Source organism: Aegilops tauschii, chromosome 5 (assembly GCF_002575655.3).
Source record: "Aegilops tauschii subsp. strangulata cultivar AL8/78 chromosome 5, Aet v6.0, whole genome shotgun sequence".
Taxonomy (NCBI): Eukaryota; Viridiplantae; Streptophyta; class Magnoliopsida; order Poales; family Poaceae; genus Aegilops; species Aegilops tauschii.
In genome coordinates this window covers 398060116-398079317 of record NC_053039.3, presented here as the reverse complement: position 1 = coordinate 398079317, position 19202 = coordinate 398060116, and the positions used below count along the sequence as shown (strand labels likewise).

Sequence of the window (19202 nt, the reverse complement as noted above, 5' to 3'; positions counted from 1 at the left end):
GGATGCCCATATTGGCTCCTACATATTCTACGAAGATCTTTATCGGTCGAACCTTATGACAACATACGTAATTCCCTTTGTCCATCGGCATGTTACTTGCCCGAGATTCGATCGTCGGTATCTTCATACCTAGTTCAATCTTGTTACTGTCAAGTCTTTTTACTCGTTCCGTAATACATCATCCTGCAACTAACTCATTAGTCTCTTTGCTTGCAAGGCTTCTTATGATGTGTATTACCGAGAGGGCCCAGAGATACCTCTCTGATACTCGGAGTGACAAATCCTAATCTCGATCTATGCCAACCCAACAAACATCTTCGGAGATACCTGTAGAGCATCTTTATAATCTCCCAGTTACGTTGTGACGTTTGATAGCACACAAGGCATTCCTCCGGTATTCGGGAGTTGCATAATCTCATAGTCGAAGGAATATGTATTTGACATGTAGAAAGCAATAGCAATAAAACTGAACGATCAATATGCTATGCTAATGGATGGGTCTTTGATACGTCTCCAACGTATCTATAATTTTTGATTGCTCCATGCTATATTATCTTCTGTTTTGGACATTATTGGACTTTATGATTCACTTTTATATTATTTTTGGGACTAACCTATTAACCGGAGGCCCAGCCCAAAATTGCTGTTTTTTGCCTATTTCAGAGTTTCACAGAAAAAGAATATCAAACGGAGTCCAAACGGAATGAAACCTTCAGGAACGTGCTTTTCGGAACGAACATGATCCAGGAGACTTGTACCCTACATCAAGCAACCAACAGGGAAGCCACGAGGTAGGGGCTGCGCCTACCCCCCCAGGCGCGCCCTCCACCCTCGTGGGCCCCCTGTTGCTCCACCGACGTACTTCTTCCTCCTATATATACCTACATACCCCCAAATGATCAGATACGGAGCCAAAAACCTAATTCCACCGCCGCAACCTTCTGTACCCATGAGATCCCATCTTGGGGCCTGTTCCAGAGCTCCACCGGAGGGGGCATCCATCATGGAGGGCTTCTACATCAACACCATAGCCTCTCCGATGAAGTGTGAGTAGTTTACCTCAGACCTTCGGGTCCATAGTTAGTAGCTAGATGGCTTCTTCTCTCTTTTTGGATCTCAATACAATGTTCTCCCCCTCTCTCGTGGAGATCTATTCGATGTAATCTTCTTTTGCGGTGTGTTTGTTGAGACCGATGAATTGTGGGTTTATGATCAAGTTTATCTATGAACAATATTTGAATATTCTGAATTCTTTTATGTATGATTGGTTATCTTTGCAAGTCTCTTCGAATTATCAGTTTGGTTTGGCCTACTAGATTGATCTTTCTTGCAATGGGAGAAGTGCTTAGCTTTTGGTTCAATCTTGCGGTGTCCTTTCCCAGTGACAGTAGGGGCAGCAAGGCACGTACTGTATTGTTGCCATTGAGGATAACAAGATGGTTTTTTTTTATCATATTGCATGAATTTATCCCTCTACATAATGTCATCTTGCTTAAAGCGTTACTCTGTTCTTATGAACTTAATACTCTAGATGCATGCTGGATAGCGGTCGATGTGTGGAGTAATAGTAGTAGATGCAGGCAGGAGTCAGTCTACTTGTCTCGGACGTGATGCCTATATACATGATCATACCTAGATATTCTCATAACTATGCTCAATTCTGTCAATTGCTCAACAGTAATTTGTTCACCCACCGTAAAATACTTATGCTCTTGAGAGAAGCCACTAGTGAAACCTATGGCCCCCGGGTCTATCTTCATCATATTAATCTTCCAACACTTAGTTATTTCCGTTGCCTTTTACTTTGCTTTTATTTTACTTTGCATCTCTATCACAAAAATACCAAAAATATTATCCTATCATATCTATCAGATCTCACTCTCGTAAGTGACCATGTAGGGATTGACAACCCCTTATCATGTTGGTTGCGAGGATTTATTTGTTTTGTGTAGGTGCGAGGGACTCGCGCGTAGCCTCCTACTGGATTGATACCTTGGTTCTCAAAAACTGAAGGAAATACTTACGCTACTTTGCTGCATCACCCTTTCCTCTTCAAGGGAAAACCAACGCAGTGCTCAAGAGGTAGCAGTCTTGTCCATCACATCGTTCTCCTAATGATGTGATCCCGTTATCAAATGACAACTCATGTCCATGGTTAGGAAACCTTAACCATCTTTGATCAAAGAGCTAGTCAAGTAGAGGCTCACTAGGGACACATTGTTTTTCTATGTATTCACACATGTATTTAGGTTTTCGATCAATAAAATTCTAGCATGAATAATAAACCTTTATCATTAATAAGGAAATATAAAATAAAAACTTTATTATTTCCTCTAGGGCACTACTTGCTCAAGCTGCCTTGGCCAAAGGTCAAGCAGCAGCTCGGGTTGCTGTCTCGTTGCTACCGAATGTTGGTAGTCAGGCTGGTAGGGGCCAGCCCCTGATGACCCACAAGTATAGGGGATCAATTGTAGCTCTTTTCGATAAGTAAGAGTGTCGAACCCAACGAGGAGCAGAAGGACGAAATGACAAGTAGTTTTCAGTAAGGTAATGTTTGAAGTGCTGAAATTGTAAGTATCGGAGTAGTTTGATAACAAGATAATTTGTAATGAGCAAGTAACGATAATAGTAACAAATATGCAGCAAGGTAGCCCAATCCTTTTGAGGCAAAGGACAGGCCAAAATGGTCTCTTATGATAAGCAAATCGTTCTTGAGGGTACACGGGAATTTCATCTAGTCTCTTTCATCATGTTGGTTTAATTCGTGTTCGCTACTTTGATAATTTGATATGTGGGTGGACCGGTGCTTAATTAGGTGCTGTTCTTACTTGAACAAACCTCCTACTTATGATTAACCCTCCCACAAGCATCCGCAACTACGAGAAAAGTATTAAGAATAAATTCTAAACATAGCATTAAACTTTTGGATCCAATCGGTCCCTTACGGAATAGCGCATAAACTGGGGTTTAAGCTTCTGTCACTCTCGCAACCCATCATCTAATTGCTACTCCACAGTGCATTCCCTTAGGCCCAAATATGGTGAAGTGTCATGTATTCAACGTTCACATGACACCACTAAGGGAATCACAACATACATACTATCAAAATATCGAACACATATCAAATTCACATGATTACTTGCAACTTGATTTCTCCCGTGACCTCAAGAACAAAAGTATATACTCACAAATGATAAACATGCTCATGATCAGAGGAGTATTAAATAGTGAAAGAACATGCGGTGCCCCCATGTTTGGTTTTGGTAATTGATGACAATCTCTTTGGACTAATGGTTGCCTTGAGTTATATTTGAAGGATTTGTCCATAGGCATTTCTTGAAGTTCATGTGTTGGTTTCAAGGAGTTTATGTGGTGACCAAGGTGTTATTAAGGAATTATCCAAAGATTGGTCATGTGAGAGTTGAGCTTATTGCAAGCATGTCTTGGAGAAGAAGATGGTGTGATCATTCATGTATATCTTCAAGACATCATCCAAATGAAGAGAGTTGAAAAGATTCATGGTTGATCAAGACTAAGTCAAGAGTGAATCAACTTGATCAACTCACAAAGCGTAGAAGATGTACCGAGAGGGATCAAGCGATCCCATGGTGTGGTAAGCATTGTCAATTACGCTTTGTGTACTAACCCATGATCTTCGTGAGAGTTCTTTGTGGGGTTAGGTTGCGGTGTGCAAGTTCAAGTGAAGCATCATGAAGAGATCAAATGCTTGAAGCTTGCCGTCCATTGTGGTGACAATGGACTTGTGAAGATGTGCGGAAGAGTGGCTCACCCATAGTGGAGCATGGGGGAGCAATCAACTAGTCTTCATCGAGCCAACGCAACCAAGAAAGGTGGTCCAACTTGAGGGAGTCAAGATTGTCATCATCTAGCTCAAGTGGACCATGTGCAAGGCAAAGGTTTGCTCTTGATAGGTTTTCTATTTTACCGGTCTCATGATGGTAGTTGGGAGACCGGGTTATAGGATCGATTGCCGTACTATCAAGGGGGGCTCTCGATGAGTAGCTTGATCGTATCGTTCATAGAGAGCTCAAACCATTGCATCCTTGCATCATCTTTATTGGTTCTTGTTTGGTTCTTCTCTTTGTGAGTTTTGGAGCTTATGGTCATCTTGATGACAAGCTCGAGTTCATCGAAAACGGAGTTCACTCGCATCTTCTATGATGTTTTCGATGTTGGAGGTTATGCCGGTTCTTCTCGGTTGGAGGTTTCACTCCTCTATTTGTTGGCCTACCTCCCCTGCCTCTTCTTACTATAACCAACAAGCTGTTTTGATGCTACTCGTCTTCCTCTATCCAACAAGCTTGAGTTTGCTCAATTCAGAGCTCATATGCAGAAGTTATGGCAGTTTTGGTTTCCTAGCGGTAGTACTGCGGGCCGGAGCGGTAGTACCGCTTGGGTGCTACAAGCGGTAGTACCGCTCTAGAGCGGTAGTACCGCTCCAGAGCGGTAGTACCGCTGGTAGCCCCCAGCCGTAGTACCGCTGCGGTCTCATGCTAGTACCGCCTCGATTCGAGGGGTCTTTTTTCGTGTCGGGTTTTACGGTACTAGCCGCGGCAGTGGGGGCCGTAGTACCGCTCGTATGCGGTAGTACCACCCTGCCACCGCGGTAGTACCGCTCTGGACCCAGCGGCAGTACCGCGAGGGGGAGCGGTAGTATCGCTTATAGGGGCAAGCGGTAGTACCACTGGCCAAGCGGTAGTACCGCTCTCTGCGGGGCTGAAGTGGGGGTAACGGTTGGATTGTTCCCCCCACTATATAAGAAGGTCTTCTTCCCCAATGAACCTTATCCTTTGAGCTCGTGCTCTTCCCCCATTGTTGACCTTCTTCGAGCTTGCTAACTCTCAATCCCTCCATGGATTCTTGCTAGTTTTTGAGGGAAAAGAGAGAGGAGATCTAGATCCACATTTCCACCAATCACTTTCTCCTCTATGTGAAGGGAACCCCTTGGATCTAGATCTTGGAGTTCTTGGTGTTCTCCTTCTTTTTCTTCCTCTCATCTTCCTCCGTAGCATTAGTTGCTTCGGTGGGATTTGAGAGAGAAGGATTTGGGCACTCCGTGTGCCCTTGCCATTGCATTTGGTGCATCGGTTTGAGTTCTCCACGTGATACGTGGAAGTTACAAGTTGAGAAGCTTATTACTCTTGGGTGCTTGGTGCCCTTGAGCTTGTTCCTCTTGGGTGCTTGGGCGCCCTAGACGGTTGGTGGTGTTCGGAGCTCAATCATTGTGGTGTAAATCTCCGGGCAAGCGTCAGGGTCTCCAATTAGGTTGTGGAGATCGCCCCGAGCAATTTGACGGGTACTGGTGACCGCCCCCAAGGGTTGCCAAAGTGTACGGGTTTGGTGACCGCCCCCAAGGGTTGCCATTTGTACGGGTTCAGTGACCGGCCTCAAGGGTCCCTTAGTGGAATCACGACATCTTGCATTGTGCGAGGGCGTGAGGAGATAACGGTGGCCCTAGTGGCTTCTTGGGGAGCATTGTGCCTCCACACCGCTCCAAACGGAGATTAGCATCCGCAAGGGTGTGAACTTCGGGATACATCGTCGTCTCCGCGTGCCTCGGTTATCTCTTACCCGAGCCCTTTACTTATGCACTTTACTTTGTGATAGCCATATTGTTTCTTGTCATATATATCTTGCTATCACTTAGTTGTTTACCTTGCTTAGCATAAGTTGTTGGTGCACATAGGTGAGCCTAGTTGTTTTAGGTTTTGTGCTTGTGAAATTAACCGTTAGGTTTATTCCCATTTGTTCAAGCCTAAACCGTAATTATTTTAAAGCGCCTATTCACCCCCCCCCCCCTCTAGGCGACATCCACGATCTTTCAAATAGTATATTGGATCTTAACATATAATCTTTCACCAAATAAACCATATAGTAATCAACTATAAGATGTAATCAACACTACTAGTCACCCACAAGCACCAATCTATAGTTCCGGTAACAAGATTGAACACAAGAGATGAACTAGGGTTTGAGATGAGATGGTGCTGTTGAAGATGTTGATGGAGATTTCCCTCCCAAATATGGGAGAGTTGTTGGTGATGATGAGGATGATGATTTCCCCCTCCGGGAGGGAAGTTCCCCCGGCGGAATTGCTCCGTCGGAGGGCAAAAGTGCTCCTGCCCAAGTTCCGCCTCGAGACGGCGGCGCTCCGTCCCGACCTTTGATACGCAATTGTCTATGGCCCCTTTTTTGTCCCAGTTGCAAGCCTACATTCGACACGCAACTCGGACGGGGACCCCTTTTGTCCCAGTTGCAAGTCCACTCCCAACATGCAATTGGGCCCGCCTCTTTTTTTCCTAGGTGCAAGTCAATCCTTGATATGCAAACTAGGACTGACTCATTATTTTGTTCCAGCTACAACTCCACCCTCGACATGCAATGTTAGGGGTCACCATTTTTTGTCCCAGTTACATGTCCACCCCCGACATGCAACTCGGCCGACACATTTTTTTTGTCCTAGTTGCAATTCCATCCTCGACACGCAACTAGGGAGGCCGACCCACATTTTCCCAGTTGCAAGTCCACCCCCAACATGCAAAGGACCCGCCTCATTTTTTGTCCAAGTTGCAAGTGCACCATTTGATACGCAATCGTGCCTGGCCTCATATTTTTGTCCCAGTTGCAAGTCTATCCTCGACACACACTTGGGCGGGGACCCTTTTGTCCCAATTGCAAGTCCACCCCGACACGCAACTATGAAGGTTTTTTTCTTGTAGTTGCAAGTCCACCCACAACATGCAACTAGGGTGCCCGACCCATTCTTCGTCCAGTTGCAAGTCCACCATCGACACGCAAGTAGGGAGGGGCCTTTTTCTCATCGTTGCAAGTCCACCCACAACATGCAACTGGGGTGCGCGACACATTCTTCGTCCTAAATGCATGTCCATCCCCGACATGCAATTGTGGGGCCCAATTTTTACTTGTCCTAGTTGCAAGTCGACCCTCAACATGCAACTGTGGCCCAACCATTTTTTGTTCTAGTTGCAAGTCCAACCACACTCCTCACATGCAATTGGGGGCCCGCATTTTTTAATCCCAATTGCAAATCCACCCTCGATCCACAATTGGGGCCCGACTAAATTTTGTCCCAGTTACAAGTCCACCCTCGACACACAATTGGGGAAGGGGGTAAGCCCCTTTTTGTCTCAGTTGCAATTTCATCCTTGATGCGCAACCGGGGCCGACCCATTTTTGTCCCAGTTGGAAGTCCACCATCGACATGGAACTGCATGCCCGTAATGAAGCCGCGGGAGGAGGGTTATCGACCATGTCCACATTTAGAAGAAAATTTATGATTTTTTTTCTCTTTTTTATTTTCATCTTTCTTATAAAAATTCATTAACATTCTCTTCAAATTTTGAACTTTTTAAAAATCATGATTTTTTCAAAATTGTGTTTTAAATCAAAAAACAAAACATGATTTTTTTTCAAATTTTTGGACATCTTTTATTTCAAGGACATTTTTGTATTCGTTATTTTTTTGAATTTATGAACAGTTTGCAAATTTGCTAATTCCTTTCTCATTAACGTTTTTTTTAAATTGCAAACAATATTTTCTTCACCAAAAAAATTTGCATACAGTACCAATTACAAAAAACCTGAATACAGTAGCAAATAAATTGCATACCCAAAGAGTGAGACTAGTAGTATAAAGAGAGCGGCAATTGGCAGAGGTCCGTCCTAATCATTCCTGTCATTTACTCGGTTCTGTGTGCCCGGCCGGCCGCGTGTTCGTCTGCACGTCCGTGTTGATGCTCGAAATATACATGTATCATCCACGGTTTGGTGGCCACAGAACCACGATCGACTATTGCTATTTGCGTCCGGTTCATGGTCATTCGTCTGTAGCCGGAGAGAAAAAATAACGTCACTAATAATTGAGAAAAACAAACAAAGGGGACCACAAATATTGGTGACATCATCTTAGATGTGATATAGTTATGTCACATCTTAGACTATTTTTTTTTGCATCTAAAAAATGTAAAGCGGATCTTCCTTGAGACTTGGGAAATAATATCCATGGCACCTCGCCATGCCTGAGATACTTCTTCTAAACCAAGGAACTTGCCTAGCTACTACTACCTCTGGTTTATAAGTCCCCTTTGTATTTTGTGCTAAATTATTTTTACTAGAGATTCAACTAACAAAATATCAATGCATATCACAAAAATCATATCGTTCGATTCGTATTTGAACATAGTTTCTAATTATATTATTTTTTATGACATGCATTAACATTTCATTAGTTAAATTTAAGATCAAAATTTGACACGAAATACAAAGGGGACTAATAATACAGGACGGAGGTAGTAGCTAGCTAGTGCTGTCAATGTCCATAGAAACTTCAAACTCGGCTCTCGTTCCGTTCATCATCTGAGTCATCCCTATGCAAGTGGAATAGAAAAATGAGTTAAAAACTGGTGGGAACCGCAATTAGTTTGCAAGTGCAATAATTCAACAAAAAAGGAGGATGACCAAGACTCACTGTATAGGTGAGTAGATGAACTGCTTTGGCGGTATCTCAAGTTGATCAATATTTCTTTCAAACATTTCTAAAACCTTGCTTATCGTCGGGCGAGATGCCGGCGATATTTGTACGCACCAGAGCCCGATGGTGGCCATCTTCTTTGCAATCTCTTCATGTTCAGCTGGCCCCAAGTCAAATGGTTGCAAGCTCCCAAGTTGTGTCAGGTGACTGTGAACCCAATCCGGGAAGTACACCTCACTTTCCCTCTCCACACTTTCTCGCAAGTTCTTCCTTCCCCCGACCATCTCTAGGAGCACCATACCAAAGCTGTACACGTCCGACTTTGTGGACACAATTCCGAACCGTCTCGAGAAGACCTCAGGTGCAATGAAACCAATCGTACCCCGCATGCCGTCCATCAACAATAGGTAGCTCTCCTTGGGGTTGCACAATTTCGCCAGGCCAAAATCAGCGATCTTTGGAACGAAGTCCTGGTCTAGGAGGATGTTTTGGGGCTTGATGTCAAAGTGTATGGTTCGTGTGTTGCACCCTCGGTGAAGATATTCCAATCCTCTTGCTATTCCCACTGCAATCTCGTATAGTTTGTCCCATTCAAGAGTTTCTTTGGAATTCTCGGCGTAGATGAACTTCTCTAGTGAGCCGTTTGGCATATAATCATAGACGAGAACTCTCTTTGAACCCTCCAAACAGAAACCGAGCAGAGTGACAATATTGACATGGGATGTCCTTCTAATGCTGATGACCTCGTTTACAAATTCCTCTCCATTTCCGGTCGTGTCACGAAGGAACTTGACAGCGACATGGTGGCCATTCAGTAGGGCGCCCTTGTATACCATGCCATAGCTACCCTCCCCAAGCTTCTCACTAAAAGATTTGGTTATTTTCTTGAGGTGTGAGAAGGTGTACCTCTTGGGAGCCAGTGAGCCGTAATTGCCCAACATCTCCTTGATTTTGTCCCTACGGCTGTTGTAGTCTTTTCTTACCAATGATTGTAATGGAAATCTCCCACTTCTGTGAATCTTCAAAGCAATAATGAAGCACGTTGTGACCAAAACAATGATTCCAACGGTTGAAACTGGAACAAAAAAATTTGTATAATTAATTTTTTGGTAAGTAATTATTTTGACAACATATAAATCATTACATAATATTAAGACAGCAATTATAGCATCGCTTCCATTTTTCTGTAATTAAATGAACAATCAGTCATATATACATTTAAGGGGCACAAAAGTATGTATTGAAAGTGATTTTATGTTATGATGAAAACTCTAAAAGTAGTGTATCTATATCCGAAATATAGCTAGTCCCCACAAACTATTTTAGAGCACATGCAGCTATGCCACATCATCATTCCAATAAGACTTAGAAATTAATTACATGCATGTGTCCTTCATACACAGTTTTCTTCTCCCATATTTATGTGGTTTTTTTACTCTTTGACGTGTAAATGAGCGCACATATGATGTGATCAATGTATGCATCATATTATTAACTATGATACCCTGCATGTTGCGGCGGGTACTGGTTGCAATATTTTTTGATGACATTTAAATATATATGATATATTGTATATAATTATTATATAGTTTTAAATAAATAAATATATATATATATATATATATATATATATAACAACTAACATTTTTCATGCAGGTTGAGAGGAATATAATTAGTGTAATTGATGAGGTGGCATATTGAGATGTGTTGAGAGAGAATATAAATTACATTTCTCATGCATGTTAAGAGACATAATTAGTGGGATGATGAGGTGGTATGTGTGCATGTTGAGAGAATTGATATAGTGGGGATCAACTATTTTGGTATATAGTATATAAATATTCATGCTCATAATCAAATCTCACATAAATGTATTGCAACTAATTTACCGCGACAATGCACGGGGTGTCATCTAGTATACCTGAGAGAGTGATCCCCATTAAATTATTTATATTAACATGCAAGCATGCCACGTCACCATATAATTATAAATGGAATAAAACCCACAACCACATGCAACCATGCATGGGAAAAGATACATCATCACATGCAACCATCATGGAAAATATTTTTCATTCTATTATTCTACTTATATTCAATAAATATTTTACAAATATACATAACCAAATATATTAAGTCGTAAGTATTTTTCATTATATTTCACGTGTTATTAATCTAAATTATTTATACTCCAAACAACCAAACCTTAATGAAATATACTGCAACTTATTCCAACGGCTACGCACGGGGTAACATTAGTATTATTTATTACAGCAAACAAATTCCTCTACATCTTTATTTTTCCGGTCTAGAATAAAGCTCATTAATACAGTAGTTCTCCACTTATTAATACATTTGCTACCATCGTATGCATACACTACTCCCTCCGTCCTAGTTCAGCAGGCACTCATTTTTTTGTTTCAACTTTCACCACAAATTTGACAAATCAAATGTGTGTTAGGGCATCTCCAACGCCGACCCGTAAATTTCCTCCCGCATCCGTCAGCGAACAGGGGGTTGCCAGTCCGCGGACACTGATGCGGGAGGTTGTCATCCAACGCTGACCGCATACATTTCAACAACTTTTTGAACCAAATGGGCGAAATTCGTGCAAACCGGGCGGATTTCGATATAAACAGTAAGAGATTCATGCAAACACGGCGGATTTCATATAAACATGACGAAATTCATTACATTTCGAACATACTTTAACTAAAAGCGGACCTCGTTCAACTCTGGATGTATACTTTCGGACATACTTCTATTCTAAACCTAAACTAAATGATCGTCGGAGCCCGTTCCCCATGTCCAGCCATGAGCCCTGAGAATTGAAGCTCCGGTACTTGCCTTCGTCTTCTCCAGTTTCGCCTCAGCGCTCTCCAGCTCTACCTTCGCAGCCTTTGCCACCGCAGCTTGAGCAACTAATTGGCCGACAATTATCAGCCCGCGAAGCTTGGCTTCAACGGGAGGGGAGGAGCGGTGGCCTTCTTGGGACATGAGCGATGGGGACATAGTGTGCACTCCTCTTCCTCGCTGCTGGTGGCGCCCGCGAACGTGCCGGCTTCGCGGTGGGGCGCGACCTCGGCGGAGCCAGTGATGTCCTCCTCGGCGTCCTTGCCCCACACCTTCTCTGCCGCCTCGTTGAACTCCTTGTAGGCGGCCTCTAGTTTTGCCTGACGTCGACAGTACCGCCAGCGGGCGAGGCGGATGTTGTGGGCGGAGCGCTAGGACTCGAGCATCTCCACCTGCTCCAGCGCAATCTCTCTACCGGCGTTGAGCTGGTCCTCCGCCTGCTGGTGCTCCTGAAGGAGCTGGTGGTTGTAGCCGGCTTTGGCCTGCGCTTCCCGAAACTGCTCCTCTCGCGCACCATTTCCATGCAATGGGCATGGGCCATGCCGATGGTCATGGTGCAACGCACCGGCAAGGGGGGCACCGGCGAGGAGGGTGGCGCCAGCTCGTCCTCGACCGCTTCCTCCATTGGAACTTCGTCAGCCTCCGACTGCCTGCCGACCGCCAGCCGAAAGCAATGGCGGCCATCTCCTTCTTCTGCTCCAACGACAGTCCATCCCAGATAGCTTTGGATCGCGAGGAGGCCATGGTGGGAGTGGTGCGGAAGAGGATAAAGGGAATGGAGGAGCATGAACGCGGCTATGTTTGGGGCTGCAGTCTATATAGTGGGCGAGGTGGCAATGGTGGGCAGCAGAGGCATGAACGGGTGGCGCTGAAGTAGCCACCTCGGCAACCGCGTGTCATTTAATGTGGGCGGCAGAAGGATGGTTGGACGACCGTGGTGTTGTTTGAACGCGGAGCGGTTGCGTGCACCCGGAAGTAGGGATGGCAGTTTTGCCCATGGGTATGGGTACCCACAGGTACCCTACCCGAAAACAACGGGCATGGGCAAGACTTGTTGAGATTTTGTACCCACGGGTAATGGGTATCCATACCCGCAAAATATATGGGTAGGGTATGGGTATGAAATTAAATTATGCCCATGGGTAACCCAATGGATACCCATGAAAAGTTAATAAATGAAAATAACGGCTATGACATGTGGTGTCAACATCCGACTCCTATGGCCCACCATAAGTCTCGTATTCCATAAACCGGCCATAGCTCATAGGCCCGTAATCACCTGCTCGCAACTCCTCCTACATCCTATGTGACCTCGAAAAGACGAAATCTCGACTCTTCGCTACCGGACTGATGTCCAACTCTCAATCGAGCGATACCCCACAGCGTCTAGCTTCCACCAACCACCACTCATACTCCCTTGATGCCTCCAAGAGACCACCCATCGGAGGAGATCGTGTTAGTGCTACTGCTCGCCCATCATCACTTGAATTTTAAACTCATTTCTTGACATTTTAAAAATTCAAATGATATATTGTACCCATTGAATACCCATTGGATATAGAATACCCGATCGGTATGGGCATGGGTGCCAGTTTATGCCCATGGGTATTGAAGTGGGTGGGTATAGAAAGTTTCCATGGATACGGGTTTGGGCAGAAGGAGGTTGTACCCGCCCATATCCTACCCATTGCCATCCCTACCCGGAAGCAGCGCGGGCGGCGCTCTCTCGGCCGGTGCGCTGCTTCAATGCCGGCGCGAGTGAAAGGTCGCATTTTCTTTGGTCGGGTATGAATGCGGTACAGACGCTCTGGAGCGGCGCTGACCATTTCGGGTGGAACCACGCATGGGCGAGGGAGGGGGTTTGGGTTGGCCAGGGCGTGGCAGCGACCCGGATGCCCGCAAAGCCCCCTCGTGTTTGTCTCTCGTTTGCGGGGAAAAACATGTTCAGACCACCGAACGGACCAATACAGACCCGCGTTTGATGGCTTATGCGGTCTGGACGTATGCCCGGTTTGAGGGTCGGCGTTGGAGATGCTCTTATTGTTGGGGAACGTAGTAATTTCAAAAAAATTCCTACGCGCACGCAAGATCATGGTGATGCATAGCAACGAGAGGGGAGAGTGTTGTCCACGTACCCTCGTAGACCGAAAGCGGAAGCGTTAGCACAACACGGTTGATGTAGTCGTACGTCTTCACAATCCGACCGATCAAGTACCGAACGCACTCCACCTCCGAGTTCAGCACACGTTCAGCAGATGACGTCCCTCGAACTCCGATCCAGCCGAGTGTTGAGGGAGAGTTTCGTCAGCACGACGGCATGGTGACGATGATGATGTTCTACCGACGCAGGGCTTCGCCTAAGCACCGCTACAGTATTATCGAGGTGGACTATGGTGGAGGGGGGCACCGCACACGGCTAAAAGATCAAATCAATTGTTGTGTCTCCAAGGGGTGCCCCCCTCCCCGTATATAAAGGAGTGGAGGAGGGGGGCGGCCCTCTCTATGTCGCGCCCTAGGAGGAGTCCTACTCCCACCGGGAGTAGGATTCCCCCCTTCCAAGTAGTAGGAGTAGGAGTCAAGGAAAGGGGAGAGAGAAGAGAAGGAAGGAGGGGGCGCAGCCCCTCCCCCTAGTCCAATTCGGACTAGGCCTTGGGGGGGGGGGGGGGGGGGGGGCGTGCAGCCTCTCCTCTCTCTTTTCCCTAAAGCCCAATAAGGCCCATATACTCCCCGGCGAATTCCCGTAACTCTCCGGTACTCCGAAAAATATCCGAACCACTCGGAACCTTTCCGATGTCCGAATATAGTCGTCCAATATATCAATCTTTACGTCTCGACCATTTCGAGACTCCTCGTCATGTCCCCAATCTCATCCGGGACTCTGAACTAGCTTCGGTACATCAAAACACATAAACTCATAATATAACCGTCATCGAACTTTAAGCGTGCGGACCCTACGGGTTCGAGAACAATGTAGACATGACCGAGACACGTCTCCGGTCAATAACCAATAGAGGAACCTGGATGCTCATATTGGCTCCCACATATTCTACGAAGATCTATATCGGTCAAACCGCATAACAACATACGTTGTTCCCTTTGTCATCGGTATGTTACTTGCCCGAGATTCGATCGTCGCTATCTCAATACCTAGTTCAATCTCGTTACCGGCAAGTCTGTTTACTTGTTCCGTAATACATCATCCCGCAACTAACTCATTAGTTGCAATGCTTGCAAGGCTTATAGTGATGTGCATTACCGAGTGGGCCCAGAGATACCTCTCCGACAATCGGAGTGACAAATCCTAATCTCGAAATACGCCAACCCAACAAGTACCTTTGGAGACACCTGTAGAGCACCTTTGTAATCACCCAGTTACGTTGTGACGTTTGGTAGCACACAACGTGTTCCTCCGGTAAACGGGAGTTGCATAATCTCATAGTCATAGGAACATATATAAGTCATGAAGAAAGCAATAGCAACATACTAAACGATCGTGTGCTAAGCTAACGGAATGGGTCAAGTCAATCACATCATTCTCCTAATGATGTGATCCCGTTAATCAAATGGCAACTCATGTCTATGGCTAGGAAACATAACCATCTTTGATCAACGAGCTAGTCAAGTAGAGGCATACTAGTGACACTCTGTTTGTCTATGTATTCACACATGTATCATGTTTCCGGTTAATACAATTCTAGCATGAATAATAAACATTTATCATGAAATAAGGAAATAAATAATAACTTTATTATTGCCTCTAGGGCATATTTCCTTCACTTATATGTCATAAAAGTATTCAATTGAAACTTCTTGCTAATGTTATAATTTTTGTGACATAGACCATATATATAGTTTATTGGTCAAAGTTAAACCTCAAAATAAGTGGATGCCTAATAACGTACGGCTGAGGGAGTTTGGTATAAGCTACGTGCTCGGTTGCTAAACTAATTTTATAAGCTGTTGCGGAAATATAGCTATGAAAGAGAGTTCATGTCATGTTTTACATAAAAATTAAAATGATTATAATTCATAACAATGAAATGTGCATCTAATATTTTTGGAAATTGGGGGGGGGGGGGGGGGGGAGGAGAGAATATCGTGTTGCTGTTCGACTTGTCGATTAGGAGGGAGTGAAGTGCATCACAGGTCCTCAAACTATTTCAAAGGTGTCACGCAAGTCTTTGAAGTATGAAAATTATCATCCAGCTCCTCGAAGTGCAATATGTGTGTCATCTAGGCCCTCGAACTATTTCTGAGGTGTCATGTAGGTCATTGAACTATTTTAGAGGCATCACACATGTAGACACTAATTGCATTTTGGGGACATTCGAGGACATTAATGACACTTTCCATAGTTCATGAGCACCTTTCAAATAGTTCGAGGACATAAGATACACTTCACTCATTAGAAGGGGATTGTCTCAAAGAAAAAAAAACTCATTAGAAGGGGATCAAAGGGTTTTCGAAGAGATACCTGCCACAATTGTGCGCAACTTGCTATGCTTAGAAGCTGCAACAAGAAAACTCATGGTTAATTACGACGGTTCCAGTTAAATTGAGTATGATATAATTTACAACTGATAAATATACCCATCCATCCATTCCATAATATAGTGTGCATTAGCATTCTTAAAAGTCAAACTTCATAATATTTGGCCAAGTTTATGGAGAAAATTATTTATAACTACAATACTAAATATATACTCTGAATGAACATATATTTGATGATGAATTTAATGGTATTGATTAGTACTCGATGTTTATAAAATTTTCTCTAAGTTTGGTCAAAATTTACAGATTCTGACTTCATGAAAATCTAATACTCCTACACTACAGTTCGAAACAGAGAGAGTAGCACATCACTGAATATGTTTCTAACAAATTGGTGAAATAAAAGAAAAGTGAAATAGGCACAACGAACCGAAAAGGACGGGGCTTCTACTGTTTAAATGGAGTTTGTTAGTTTCTACTGTATGCATGTCTCGTCGCAACGCACGAGCAATTAGTGTAAGTTGTATTCATGGGTTCATGCAAAGCTTCTCCATTCTACGTTTCTTTTTTGGGTAATTCTCCATTCTACGTTCACGCCACCGCCAGTCAAGCTAGCTGCTCACACGGATTGGTTGTACGTTCTGCAGCTGTTTCGATTCATTCAGTGAATGAATTTCTCTCATGGGACCAGCTAGCTGGTTCCTCGATCCATACGTACACGTCAAAGGACCACGACCTCACTCACTCACCAATCACCATGTCCATCGCTTTCCCACCAACAGTTGATTACTGAATCTAGTTCACATTTAACTCACCTCTTGAGGACGAGGAGGAATCCGCTGCAGGTTGCGACGACGACGTCTAGGAGGACGACGCCGCCGGCGCCGGCGCCACGACGACCCTCGTTGTGTTGGGCGGCATGTAGAAGGGCACCACCTCGAACCTCGTGTAGCATGTCAGCGAGTAGGCCTGTCCTCCTTTCGTCCTACAAATACAGAGTATGCATCCATGTCCGGCCGTCGTGTCAGTCCTCATACGCCGCCGGCCGGCAGCACGCAGCCACGACGTAGATGAACGCATGCGATTGACCAAAATAATAATACTACTTACACGGGCAACGACGCGGCGATTCTCTGGAGGCAGAGGCGGCAGTCGTCAGGGGACAGGACTGCCACGCACTGCGCGAACCCGTAGAGGCTCTCGTTGGCCGTGATGTTGGTCTGCCCGAATGCGGCGAGGGGACGCGGCTGGCCGTTCGCTCCGGCCTCGGCGGCGGCGGGAGCGAGGCGGTCCATGAGCCGATTGAGCGCGGCGCCGTACCTGTCGGCCTCGCCGGCGCTGTTCATGTTGTTGTTGTAGAAGGAGAACCTCTGCACCGTGTCCGCCTCTGGCCGCGAGAGCTCCCTCTCGCCCGCCGCCGAGTCCGTGTACTGGAGCAGGCAGTTGTTGTACAATATGGCCGCGGACGCAGCGTGCGGGCACGCCAGCGTCACGTTCCCGGCTGCCATGCGCAGGCACAGCCTGCACACCTCCGGCGGGCCCGCGTCCGCGTAGCACAAGGCCAGCCCCTCCGGTGCTTCCTCCTCCTCCCGCCGGCTGCGGACCACGGTGGCGTAGCCGTAGCGGGAGCGGCCGGCGACGACCACCACGTCCCTGAGCACGCCGCGGACGCTGGCCCCGTAGGCGCTCCCCGCGGTGTAGTTCCCCTGCGAGCACAAGGACCATACCTGCACAGTCTGCGCAAGCGCTCCCGGAGCAGCACAGACTGCGAGGAGCACGGCGACGGCGACGGCGACGAGAGCGTGGGTGGCCATTGCTCTGCTACTGAGAAAGATGGATGGAGACCAAAGCGAAGTCGACCTCTTTGTGTATGAGTACCGAGTAGTAGTAAAGTGGTCTTTGTTTATTTTGCCGCAGACGGCCTCATTCATTTTGTAAGTAGTGCTATGATTGGGCGGTGTTCGGCGACGGTCGGTCGTCGCACTGCCGATGGTCCCGGCGGCTCAACGAAGTTCAGATGGGGTGATATATGGGCAAGCAAATGTCCGCCGAAACTGAAGCACTTCCTATGGCGGCTTGCTCACAACAGTCTCCCACATAAGCTCAGTATTGATCGTCGGGGGACACATTCTTCCCAATCTGTTCGCGGCAGGACGAGCATGGGGCACACATTTTCTTCAAATGTAAGTTTGTCAAGCCGCTGTTGAGAGAACTACAACTGGAGCAGACTAGATTAGAGCTACTTGAACAACAAGGGGCCGAAGGATTTGGTCAGTAAAATACATACTAGCTCTACTTGTATGTATTACTATGTTGTGGGTGTGGTGGGATGTAAAAGAAATAAGAAGAACCAAAGAGAAAATCCTTGTATGTATTACTATGTTGATGGAAGTACATGTCTGAAGAACGGGGAACTGGTGGGCGGGGCTTCATTGTCAGAGATGCACAAGGTCAAGGATTCATGCAGCATGTACAATACAAGACCCTCTGAAAGCATCTATAACTCGACTTTGCAAATCCGGTTTCTCAAACCCTCGCGGATGCACCCTGTGGACACTGACCGGCCACGTCACAAATTTTCTTTCTCACAACCGAACATCTAATTAGCACACCTCAAATCCATACAAACTCATACAACTATGTAAACGATGCATTGCACACATAGTCTGGCTACTACATTAGGACATGTCATCAGACTACGAAAAATTGGCATGTTTAACCTATATACTAGCTATGCAGAAGATCATTCACGGCTTCCCTTGCCCTTCCCGGCGCCCTTGCCATTCTTCTCGCGGAAGTAGCGGTCGAAGACGCAGTATGGATCGAGACGGATCTGCTCGTCGCCGTAGCTGTCCGACCCGTCACTATCCTCCTCCTCCTTGGGGGGCAGTCCGGCCATGGCACAGACTCCCGATTCTGCTCCCGGGCGAGGGCGCGCGTATTCCCCTGGTGTCGCTTCTTCGAGCGTGTATGGCTTCCTCCTCTGCGGCAGCGTGCACTACCGCATCAGCCGCCTCCGCCGCCGCCATGTCGGCAGCGAGTTGGTCCTCGGTGGCCCTCATCCTTTCCTTCACACAGCGGGCACAGCGGTCCCGATAGGACTCATATTTCGGCGGACCGGTGATGGGGAAAGGAAGATTGGAAGGCTCCCGGGAGGACCGCGATGATCCAGCCCCAGAGAACCCGAGCGCCGGATTCGCCGACGCAATAGACTTGCGTCGGACAGATCCCACCGTCGGTCTGGTGCTGTCCTCCCCGGGGGTGGCGGAGTACAATGCGGACGGCCCTTGCCTCCTCCAAACCGCGTCGGACGACACCCTAGTCGACGGATCTGTACTGGTCGTCC

At 46.2% G+C, this 19202-nt stretch overlaps 1 protein-coding gene across 3 annotated transcripts; it reads right to left on the bottom strand.

Moving 5' to 3' along the window:
• Positions 1-7875: 7875 nt before the first annotated feature.
• Positions 7876-17742, bottom strand: LOC109772911 (LEAF RUST 10 DISEASE-RESISTANCE LOCUS RECEPTOR-LIKE PROTEIN KINASE-like 2.5). Of its 3 annotated transcripts, none has more exons than XM_040390572.3 (4): positions 16672-16946; positions 15840-15875; positions 8510-9587; positions 7876-8408 (listed from the first exon to the last, which is right to left on the bottom strand). In XM_040390572.3, the coding sequence occupies exons 3-4, from the start codon at positions 9451-9453 to the stop codon at positions 8369-8371; spliced, it is 984 nt and encodes a 327-aa protein (XP_040246506.1). In that variant the 5' UTR covers positions 9454-9587; positions 15840-15875; positions 16672-16946; the 3' UTR covers positions 7876-8368. The 3 variants fall into 3 exon arrangements, 2 of the variants coding, with proteins under 2 accessions (XP_040246506.1, XP_040246507.1); XR_005757629.2 differs by lacking the exon at positions 7876-8408 and adding an exon at positions 16967-17742 and having other exon boundaries at positions 9340-9587; positions 16672-16841; XM_040390573.2 differs by lacking the exons at positions 7876-8408; positions 8510-9587 and adding an exon at positions 16967-17742 and having other exon boundaries at positions 15698-15875; positions 16672-16841.
• Between the last annotated feature and the right edge of the window lie 1460 nt (positions 17743-19202).